The 12,684-nt window shown below is 35.0% G+C and overlaps 1 protein-coding gene across 1 annotated transcript in view; it reads right to left on the bottom strand.

Annotated features, from left to right (window-relative positions):
- Positions 1-12,684, bottom strand: part of LOC149782388 (nephrin-like) — a 95,312-nt gene that overhangs the window by 12,130 nt on the left and 70,498 nt on the right. Inside the window, exon 17 of the mRNA XM_089933777.1 lies at positions 4,529-4,559. Within this exon, the coding sequence (XP_089789903.1) occupies positions 4,529-4,559 (31 nt within the window). The remainder of the gene's footprint in view (positions 1-4,528; positions 4,560-12,684) is intronic.

Below are 12,684 nucleotides of genomic sequence, written 5' to 3' on the forward strand. Positions count from 1 at the left end.
ATGTGTTATCTTGGAATGACTGAATACAGCCATAGCATATTTTATTACCATGTAAATACCACCACACAGCCTCGTCATTCTTTTAATAATAGAAGTGGAAACTAAAAATAGAAGGACTCTCTTGACCCGTGGAAATACTTGATAATATAATATCGTACATCACTTGTTCACAGGTAAAATCAGACACCAATTAAGTGAACAATACAGATTTGCAATCGTGAATATATCTGTCTGTCTGTCTCTCAATGAGGCGTACATATTATTTGATTATTAGGTGCAAGGAGAAAATTGTAATGGAATATTTCTTTGTCATGGTTAGTCATCTTCTAACATGTAAATTCTAACGTACATATGTGTAATTAAATTTAAACAGTGTATATTACAAACAATGTACATTACTGGTGCATGCTGCTTTAGTACAATTACATCTGATCTGTGTTAATTTTTATTAATAACGATCATGTAATTGTTACAAATACTCACTGTGGGATCCTATATTTGTTTATACACATTCTCTTCCCCAAAATGAAATATCTTTTGCACATTATTTTCATTAATCTTGGAGAATTATGTTCCATACGAAAATATGGTAAAGCGATTTGGATGACATAATCGATATAAAATCAATTCAGAGTATAATACAAAGATTTTCTGGTAAAAAAAACCTATGATATTATAGGCCAGAAAATACAGTAGACTCCTTGAAACACAGATGAATTCCTTCAGCTTGCCTGAAAATATAATCTGTTTGAGCGAAAAGCGTCTTTAACAAAGCTTGAATTAAACAATGGTCTTGCCAATATTTAGTGGACAATAATGTTTTGCATAACAGTGCTTTTGATTTACTAATGTCAGTCTCCATCTGACTCTAATTTACAAGTTATGGAATTGGAATTAAAATACAAGAATGAAATACAGTTAAGAAAGCTTGAACTTCAATAAAGACAGGTGCAGTTAGGTAATGAGGGAAGAGTGAGATAACAGTTACATAGAGAGAAAGAGGAGAAACACATGCAATTAGATAAAGAGAAAAAGAGAAAAAAATGCAGTTGCAGAAAGAAAAGAGAGAGCGAGACAAATGTAGTAAAAAAAAGAAGAAAAAATGTAGTTGGAGAAAGAGGAGAACGAGAAACAAATGCAAATGCAAATGCAAAAAGGAAATGAAGAAAGATAATTTATATTTAGATTTAAAAATTAGACCTGACAAGTGAAAATTACATCCCCATTTTACACACAAATTCAGCTTTTGATGTTGCTAAGAATATTATATTAGTGCCCGATTTTAGAGGAAAAGAAGTAGATAAATATTTTCCTCATTTTGAAACATGTTGAATTTGCAAGAGTAAAAGAGCACCTATTTGATAGGTGGTGCTTAGCCAAGAAAGTTGATAAAGACTACACAAATCACAGACAACTCATATCAGTTGACCAGTTGAAGAACTTCGTCTATAGTGACATTAAGACTGATCTTGATGAGCATAAGTTTGAAACTTTTCAAAATGCTGCTCATACTGCAGACTAGTTTTCCTAATAAAGTTTCAGTATGTCTTCCACTTTGCAGTCATATGGTAAAACAAATATTTCAGTCTAACATGAGCCCTTCTAAATCTCAATCTGTACGTTTCTGATTGAACAGATGTCCTTATCGCGTCCTATGTGTACTTTAAGAAGAAAGGACATTTTATTCCTGATTGCTACAAATTGATAATAAGCAGCATAATCAAGACAGACCTATTCCAAATGCTTTTGTGTAAGATGTCATGGTTATGGTCATGTGTTGAAAGCTTTACATTTACTGGGTCTAGCAAACCCGTCTACTTGTATTATGGAGAATTATGAGCCATTCATCTCGAGGATTTCTATATCACTCGTGGGTGATTTGGCCAATCCTATCACTATTAACATTTTAAGATACAAAGGAGCTTAACATAGTCTTTTATTATCAGGTACTTTGTTTTTTCTGAGAAGTCTTCTTCCAATGAGACTATTCTTATTCAGGGATTAGAGAGTGGCTTTGTTAATGTTCCTCTCCATTGTGTAAATGTGTCATCAAACATAGTCTCAGGACATGTGATAGAACAGTGTATTCTTTACCTGTTGAGGGTACGCATGTATTACCAGACAATGACTTAGCTGGAGATAAGGTTGTGGTTAATCCACTTGTAGCTGACAAACATTATTAAGATCAGAAAGTCGATCCTAATGAAAACGAAATCCCTGGTTTATACCGTTTATGCAGTTACTAGAGCTATGACAAAGAAACCTATTGAGTATGATGTTGATCAGGAATGTTTTCCTTTAGCTGACACATATATTCGTCAGGTTTTTGATGAGGTCACTTTTACCCCTTGTTTGGATCAATCAGAAGGTATTGATCACAGTGATCATCTTTTAACTACTCATTATCTTTATTCTAATCAGGGTGACAAACAGCAATCACTTGTCGTCAAACATGGAAAAGATCATAAGGTATCCTGTTTGCTTTAAATAGCCATTAGTGAAACTGAATCCACATAAGTACCTATTATCTCGTTATAAATGGGGTCTCCATGACAAAATGGAGACCACCTGAGGTACCTGCTGGTGACGAAAGCTCAATGAACTATCATATAGTAGTTCTAAAATTGTACAGACAGGAAATTCTTAATCTGGCCCATGAAACTACAAAATCTTGAACCACTTATATTGGCCTAAAATGAAAAGCGATGTTTGTAAATACTGTAGATCTTGTCATACTGGTCGCATGGTAGGAAAACCCAATCAGAAGATCTATAAGGCTTTGTTTCAACCTATTCCTGCCTTTGACGAACTATTTAGCAGAATTATGGTAGATTGTGTCGGTCCCTTACATAAGACCAAGTCAGGTAACCAATACTTGCTGACGATAATATGTGTATCTGCAAGATTCCCAGAGGCATTTTTTTTGAGGAATATTTAAACTAACAATAGTAAAAGCTTTGATAAAGTTTTTTTTTAATACTAATTTTGTCCCTCCCAAATCTGTTCAATCTGATCGAGGGTCAAATGTTATGCCTGGAATATTCCATCAAGTTATGCACGAATTAGGCATCCAACAATTCAAATCTTTTTGTCTATCACACTGAGAAATAAGGGGCTTTAGAAAGATTTCATCATACTTCGAAAAATATGATATGATCATATTGTTTTGATACGGATAAAGTTTTGAATGAAGGCATTCGTGTACTATTGTTTGCTGTTAGTGAATCAGTTCAAGAATAGTTTGATTCAGTTCCTTTAAACCGTTTCTGGACACAATATGTGTGGACTATTGCAGTTGTTGAAAGAGAAACTTCTTTCAAATGAAGATACTGAAATTAATCTTCTCGATTATGTTGCCAATTTTAAGTATAAGTTGTCAAAGTTTTTTGAGGTTGCAAGAGCGAATCTGCACTAAATTCAGTTAAAAATGAAATTACGGTATGATAAAAACCGAAAGGAATGGAATCTTCAGTCTGGTGATATAGTTCTGGCTCTACTGCATGTACCACACAATCCTCTTCAGGCTAAGTAGTATGGTCCTATCACAGTTGAAAAAAAGAGGAAATGAGTTAAATTAAATCGCCAATACTCCTGGAAGGCGAAACAAAAAACTTTTGCCACATACATATGTTAAGGGAGTATGCTGATAGAGATAGCCAGGTTAATCTGGCAATTACTTTAGTTGTACCTGTTCCACACAGTGAGGGTTTAAGTCATGGAATTTAATCCGACTGTATTAACTTTGGAGTAACAAGTCGTCGGAATTCAGAAAGTATGTATAATCCAGATCGGAAATTTTCACATTTGCAGCAACAAAAAATAACGATCTAAAACTGTTATTTCTTGGATATGAGCACTTATTCCCAGATTTTCATACAAGAACAAATACAATATACCATGACATTGAAAACTCTCAAACAGGAATGTTTGAAAAAAGAAATTCAGTATTTGCTAGAGACTGATTCTGAGAACTGAGTAAAAGTGACTGGAGTTCACCATGGATACTTGTTCAGAAACCAGAAAATACATTTTGAATGTGCACTGACTATAGAAAGGTGAGCATTATAACTAAGCACGCTCATTTCCATTTCCAAGAATCAATGAATGCATTGATAAAATCATTAATGCAAAGTGTGTCACCAGCTTTGAAATTCTGAGAGGATTTTGGCAAATTCCACTGACGAAAAGGGCAAAGGAAAGTTGGCATTCGTGTTTCAAGATGGATTTTATGAATATAAAGTGATTTCATTTCGTTTGAATATGATCACATCTGGTACTGATAATTGTGATTCTTACATGGATGATATCATTTACAATGATACCTGGAAAGATCATTTAGTGACAAATCGGAAATGTTTTGACAAACTTACTGATGCAATTTTCTTTCCATAGGAAAAAAAAATGACATACAATAGTGATGTCAATGACATGATACGAATATGTTAATTCGAAGACAAAACCCAGATTTTCTTTTAAACAATAATAGATTTAAAATATGGAGAAAACAATGCATTGTGCTTTTAAATACCTTTGAGTGTGTTCTCTGCCCATGTTGTTTTCTGAAAAAAATGAAAACATACCATTATGCATTTTAGAACAAGACTTATGGGACCCTGTGTGACTGAGTAATCAAAACTCTTGCCTTTACCAATAACAGACATCTCTCCTCTGCTGATGTGGATGTTGAGTCCTTATAACAAGCAAATTGGGTATACGACAAAAGGTTGCCAGTAGCTTCCCATGGGTCAATGGTTCTTACCAGGGGTTTTCCCGTGGTTATGTCTCCAACACTTATACTGTTTACCATGTATAACAATATGTTCTGGAAATGGTGTTCAACCTACAACAATAATTACAATGCATCAATAAGACTCCCTCAATGATATTGAAGATCTGCTGGGTAAAAAGAAGTCCCCAACATTGAAGACCATTTATTTATTTTAACTCCTAAGTGTCGAATCCATGTCTAGTATTCTCCATGGATACCAAGATCATCAAATTAGTTGCTGTGGAGCACATAATGGATCTCAGATCTTATATTAGCATCATTTTTACCTAGTATCATGTAGGCATCATTAGAAGTCTTGTGGTGAAAAAACAACATCAATAAGAACATTGAATCAGCGTCAGTAGTGACTCATTGTATTGGATTAGTACCAACCAGCTTTAGTCCAATTTTGTAGAGTTGGCCTGAAGCAATCTTTGCTGCATGCTTAAGAGGCGACTGAATGAAGGCAAGTTTTGTGCATGGGCTCTGACCCATGTCAATGCAGTTAAGGTTCCTGGTAGTTGAGTAAACAGGAGACCCATGAGAGGATCCTCAATGCAACATAGTACACTAGCCTATATACTTGCTAGACAGATGGGTGAGATGGGTTTGGTCTTGCCAAATCAGCATGTCACGCTTAGCCCTAGGAAGTATTTTAGCTTGTTTTCTGACTTTATTTTTTCAGAAGGCATATCAATAGGCAGCAAGTTAATGCATCAATCGGGATGTATATATACCAGCTATCTATCCCTGGCACTTGATTAGTAATCTACTGTTGGACTATCTTGTGGGTGTTGAGCACGATTTATGAATTTACAACAAAAACGTAATGGAAAATCAAGATAAAATTCAACTAAAAAAACAAAACAACAACAACCCCCAAAAACAAAACAAGTGGCGGTAATACTCTGACGATGGACCATTTGGCATGGATTCATTATATTCTCTTCATGGTCAATCATGATGCATCAGACTACTTTTTACACTATTTGCATTTGTTGTTAAAAATAGTAGACCTAAGCAACCTGGCACACCAAAACGATAAGATCTATAAAAAAAACAACCAAAGTCAGGTTGTTTGCCTGTGGAATGTGAGTGAGGAGCACAGGATGAAAATATCCAAAATATTAAGACTTTCTGATATACAAGTAACCTCTTTCACTCACTTGTAGCAAAATTTATCTAAGTGCAACGGTGGCCAAAGTAGTTTGAGCATCCGCTTTGTGTGTGGGAGGTCGCAGGTTTGAGCCCCGGCCAAAACATACCAAAGACTTTAAAAATGGTATTGGCGCTCATCATTAACAGGATAGTGCTAGGACTGGCTGACCTGGTGTCAGGTTAATGTGACTAGGTGGGACATCATAATACATGTTTGCGGTATGATGCGCCACTGCTAGACGTTACTATAAAGTGGCATACCGCAGACTTTGTAATAATATGACTGAAAAATTGTTAAAGCTACAATAAAAAGCCAAATCACACAAACACACACAGCATTGTCATTCCCTGATACCTGCCACTTCATTAATACAGATTGTTATACCAGGTTTAAAATCAGTGTATGGTATTATACAATCATATGTTGTAGAGATGGGGCTATTTTTGGTAGTTTGATCTGTCATTTCATTAGCCTTAATACTGACATGCCTGGGTAACCAACAGTGCAATATTTTGTGAGAGGTAAACAGCTTGGTATGATTACGTGAATGCTAGTCAATAATGGGTTTTCCAACTTTGTATTGTCTAATGACAATAGTGCTTATATCGAATCAGAGAAGATGATTGAGTTTAAAATCTACTTGTTTCCACTATACTTCATGACAAGGTTTATTACCATGCCTTTAGCTGAAAATATTGATGCTCCATGATGCAACCTAATTTGTATAGTGTAATTTCTACAAATAAAGGCTGTAAGAGCCTTTTCACAATCCCTTTAGCCATCAGAATAAATTGTTGTGTAGTTCTTAAATTCGTAAAAAAATATTGCCATAAGAGTATTAAAAAATGGAAGAATTTGTCACTTATGCTTTCCTTTTTGCATAGTGAAAACTACTATGGGTTATTTTAGATGTTACAGAAACTTCAAAGATCAATTTTTATATTATCAAGATTGGAATATGATCTAATGCCAAAGGTTTTGGATGAGTTTTGTTTTGCTAAACTGTATTGTATTTGAGTTGGAAAACATATGTAAAACAAGGTTCAAAAGGTTGGATCTTTAATTTAGGACATATTCTAAACTTGATAATGTTCCCTTAAGACATGATAGAGGTGGGCATTCGCTTCCGCCAAACGGCTCTCACATGGAGCTGTCCTAAATATTTTCAGAATGAGTCATATTGCTTGATCTTGAATTAAGTTAGTCATCCTTACAAATGACTTTCTGGCTTAGTCATAAACAACACAACTGTAGTCCAGCTAGGATCTTATAAAGATTCTATATTAGTTAAGAACAGCTTTTATAACTTTACCCCAGTCTTTTGAGTAAATCAAGCTTTTTAAAGCAAATAGATTTTAGTTTCTTAACATGACAAATGAAGGTTAATTTTCTGACCCAAACAAATACCTGAAATACATCAGCAATCAGTATAGGTGTTATGTCTATTGTGAGTTTAGGATCATCGTCTTGTTTTTGTAACTGACAGAATTGCGTGAAGACTGGGTTTGATTTTGAAAATTGAAATCCATTGATTGTGACACAATTTTAAATTTTATTTATACTTTGTCGTAATTGTATTTCAATTATATGCATGTGCTTCAAACAATAACATGTTAGGAAATCATCAACATATAGGGAGTATTCCATACCAGGAGCCGAACACTGTGTAATGTTATTAATTTTGGTGTAATGAAGTAGCAGAAAAAGTACTGTCCAAACCGAAACCCATCTCTTGCTCATACCCATCAGAGAGGAAAGAACGTTGGACCTAAAAGTGGGTAGACATCCATTATTCTGTATTTCCATTTTGTATCAGATTTCTTTTCCCGTTCGAAGTAAACTTGTACTAAGTGTTATTTCATGATAAAAGCATCATCTAATCATAGTTGTTTTGGTCATGTTAGAAGCTACTTGGAAAGGAGATATTGAGTTGTTGGTCTCCGAAACCAAATGAGCCTGGCATTGGTCAGTCATTCATAGCTCGTCATATCAATGGGAAGGTTGTACATATGATTTGCGCTATCTCGGTATGGGAACAGGTATTACTACGACCTCTTTCCAAGCTTTGGTACATTACCAGTGGTCCATAAATCATTAAAAGTTTCCAATATATGATTTATTGAAAAGTGTAAATGTTTCATTAGAACTTCATGCATTTTGTGATATGATTATTATATGTAAGTTCTCTTTTTGACTTTCCAGCTTTTAAAGATCTACTATCATCCAGTACGTTTATTATGTCATCTTTCTAGTTGAAGTTTATATGGTTTAATTTTAGACGTTGGAAAAAGCTGATAATTCCCTAACCATTTGTTTTGTAGATTGTGTCTGATACATTTTGTTATAGATTGACAGTAGTTTAAATTAGAAATGTAGCTCTTCTATGATGTTCTTATATTCTTTATGTGGAGCTTTACCCTTAATATGTGGTACCTGTTACAATTTTGGGGTGTCAGACAATTGTTAAATTTTACTAATTTTTCTCAACTTGTCTAATTGGTTCTTTGCAGTCTTCAGTGAGCCATGATAGCTTGGTTCTAGTGCGGTGAGGACTTGTGAATGCTTTCTTATGCAGTCTGGCATACAATTGCTGTAAATTATTCAACGGGATTTTTTACGTTTAGAAAGGAATTTCTGTTATGTCTAGTTTTGAAAATTGTTGCAAATCTGGCCGAGTCAAGATTTCTTTAATTTCGAGTGTAAAATGGGCTCATTGATGGTAGAGTTGATTTTCTTTAAAGAGATTTGGAAATGGTCAATGCTGTGAAGGTTATCAGTAACCTTCCAATCATAATCCAAATGTAGAGATTGAAGGAGAACAAGTTATCAAACCTAGTCATGAATACGTACAAGTTCCAGATGTAACATACATTGGTGGCTGGTGTTATATAGACACAAATCGTGTCTTGAAATGAACTCTTCCTTTTTATCTCAGTTATGTATGCACTTTGATTCCCATACAAACTGTTATGCGCACTGAAATACCTGAGCAGAACAAATGGAGTAGGCAGTTAGCTGTTGAATATTGATGTCTAATTAATTTGATCGTAAGTTCATGTTTGGGGTATATAAATGGAATTAAATGAAATCACTTGATGTAATGTGGTGCTTAGTGCAATACCTAGTAAAGTTTTGATTTAAACAATGGCATTATGTTGAACCTCCTTCATAAGCCCTGTCAACATTTTCAAAGTAGGCGATTAAAAAGAAGTAATTTTAATTGTAATAATGTCAGTACCTTTTAAATGACTTTTCTGCAGCCATGGCACTGTAGGATTGTGTTTTTTTATATAAAAAACAATTAAAAAAATAAAAAAAACAGATTGATATCTTTGTAGTTGGCTGTAAATCCACAGTAATTACATTTTCAGTGGAGTTCTTCATTATGAATTAATAATAGAGATGGTGTACTATTTACGTTAGACCTTAAGAAAGGGACTCTTCAATGTGCCCGAGACTCCAGTTTGCATAGTGATTTAAAGTGCATGTCTTTACCCATCACTACTGTCTCACCTGTCCACATCGGTTCCAGTCTTGGGGTTCGCTGAAGTGGGTATATGACAAAGTTTGCCAGAAGCTTCCCATGGTCCAGTGGTTCTTACCAGGGCACTCCTGAATTGTTCTTCCAATAGTTATATTGGCTGCTATGCATAGCTTATCATGGTCTGAACAATGACATTCATCCCAACAACAACTACTTCTGTATGCTTCTTAACAGAAGTAAGTGTGGGGTTACAATTACGTTTGTTTGCCTGGAGTCACCTTTAGGACAGTATCCATGTCCCCAAAGTCATCAAACCTTTTATGCATCTGTAAGGGTAAACAGACCCTATTGTGCTTCATTTTAGGATTTAGATTCTTTTTTCGTTTTTGGTGCTTTAAGTGTTGGGGCACTACTTAATATTGCCTTTGTGTTTTTTTTCTGAGGTTTTAAAAGAGGAATAGTGAAATGTGTTGCTACATAAGGAGGACTTTACTCCTGTTTCATCTTCCTTTTGTCATCACTTTACCATAGCTGAGAAGGTTGGACTATGTCGGGAGGTTCTAGATTATTCCATCATTTGTGGTCTCTGGAATGGGGATATTTGAAGTGCATTTCACTCTTTTAATTTCCTTCTGGTTCCAGGTTTTGCAATCCTTTGTGCAAGCGTGATGGTCATTTCTACAATGTATAAAGTGACGTGTGGTTTTACAATCAGATCCCTGATGTGAAGAGTTGTTGCCTCGTCAACACACGGTGGTTTACGGCATCTATCTTTGTGGTGGCGGTCGTTCTGACAGCTGATAAATCCAATTGGATTTTGGTTGTGTATATCAAAACTTGACCCGCTGAATTCAACTTTTACTACCATTGTTTGTGTTGTTGTGTTAAAGGTAGGCATGATGGTGATGGTGACCTGCAGTGACATCTTATTTCTTCATGAAATTCCGTGACTTATGTATTGCTGACTCCAACCAAGTCATGACACCCAATCATGTCATTAGATAATGTGTGTTTGTGTGATTTAGATTTTTAACGTAGCTTTAACAATTGTTCAGTCATATCACTATGATACCTGCAGTGTGGCAGTTTATAGTGATGTTTAGCACCGGGACATCATGCCGCAGACATGTAGCATGGTGTCCCACCCTGTCGCTATATCCTGATACCAGCAGACCACTCGAAACACTAACCTCTTAATGATGAACGCCTAGCAAGGCAGCTGTTAGTACCATTTTAAAAGTCTTTGGTACGTTCAATGTAGACAGTAAATCACACACAAATTTGACCAAAGTTCTAATTGGCAAATACATTTCGCAGAACAGTTGTCAGCTGGTGCCACAACAAAGTAAACAGCTCTCAAGCTCATAGAGATCATACCAGTATACAAAATCTGAATAAATTCACACCCTTAAAAATGATGATGCACTTAATTGATGATTTGGATTGAAAATGGAAACAATCTTTCTGCAAAAATAGTTCTTGCTTTCGAAAAGAAATGCTTAAAACAAATATAGATATAAAGTCAAAAAAATAATAACTGATGTGGTGTACAAATTTTCTTTAGTACACAACTACCTTGTGTGCCTTTTCTTAAAACATTTGTATCTAAATATTATTCTTCCAACAAGAGAATCTGTCTGTTTTTATACCAGCAGCTGTATGACAATGATTTTCAAAACAATGAACAATGAAAAGAAATGTGCACAAAGTGTGGTACAATAAATAATGATAAATTCATAGATACATTTGCATAAGAAATTAATGTGTATGAAAAATGACATGATTATCGTACACTGCTCCCTCGATAACTCACACACAACAGGTTCCAAAAACATTGATCACACTATAAGCAAGGGTGCGTGTTAACAAGGTACGTATACAACCTAGCAGGGGGATGGATGTCAATGGTGTGATAGAGGAAGCCAGCCTCCATCACACCTTTCTCAGTCAATGTATGTCAAAATGATACCTGATAAGTTTATATTTGATGTCAGCCCCCATTACACATGAAACTTCCTGGTAACGAGGTGTCCATAGCAAAATGAAATGTGGCCTGAGGTTTAAGCTGAGGTATATACATCCACTTACTACATATCTATATATAAACCCATACATAATGTGATTTATAAATACATAATACAAAGCATTTAAAAACAAGTCAACTGTCAATGATTCTTAATTATATATTATTCTAATCAAATGAAAAAAAATCAAGCAGGTGCCTACATTGATTAAATGTGAGTCAGATTTGCTTTTCTCGGTCCATTTGATGCCCGAACTTTGACAAATGACAATTTGTTTATTTTGATAGATCTTGAATGGGTTAAGTAATAGTAGTATTTGCAATGATGCCAAGTGCGTCACCATGCATGCATTACATAGTTATAATGACTGTAGGGTGGTGTTCGACATGCTGCAATGTTTTGTAATAAACACTGTAGGGTGTTGGTGCTCATCTAACATTTTGTACGGAACTGAGAATAAACTACTAACCATCATATTACTGATCAAGGTTGAATCAAAAGGTCTACACTTTTACATAAACGAAGTACACGTATTTGTACTACTTGATTAAGTGTTAAGTAGAAAATGTTGCTTTCACTTTATGTTTAATTATAAAAATTGAGATATATGGACTGCATCCGTTATGAACGCATGATGGATCTTTTGTATCTTCATCTGGACAGTTCAAAATGAAATAACCAGGAAAAGCCAAACTATTTTTAAAGAGTTTAGTTTGGGGTATGGGAATACAAATGTCCTTATATGACATAAAAGACCAATATTGGTGAACCGGTATCTGTCTTTTCACCAAACCTTTATATGATTGGGCACACAATCATCAGGTGCATACTAAGTAAGTGTCTTCAGTTGTTATTTTCACAAGAATTAATGATGACGTTGACGAAAAAAGAACAGATCAGAATATCAAGCACATGTTGGAGGACAAGAGTTATCTTTAAAACGAATTACATCACCAAGAGTCACAAAGTGAACAAATATTGAAACATTATCCTTAACCAGTGATGGAAGAATTAAAGATTTAAGCCAATGTGGTATCAGGTTTATTCATATATCATACCAAGTTATTCAACTATTCTGGTCAGACACGTCTTTTCTACCAGCGGGTTATGGCATGCCCTGACAGATTGGGTATACCTGCATCTTAGAAATGGCCCATGTTTGATCCATATTAATGTATACGAGTAAAGAAGCACTAAGTACTTCACGTCAGTTGCATGTCTTTTATGTGACCTCATCATGGATTTATAG

The sequence above is a fragment of the Sinohyriopsis cumingii genome, chromosome 15 (genome assembly GCF_028554795.1).
Source record: "Sinohyriopsis cumingii isolate HCF-2022 chromosome 15, ASM2855479v2, whole genome shotgun sequence".
Classification (NCBI taxonomy): Eukaryota; Metazoa; Mollusca; class Bivalvia; order Unionida; family Unionidae; genus Sinohyriopsis; species Sinohyriopsis cumingii.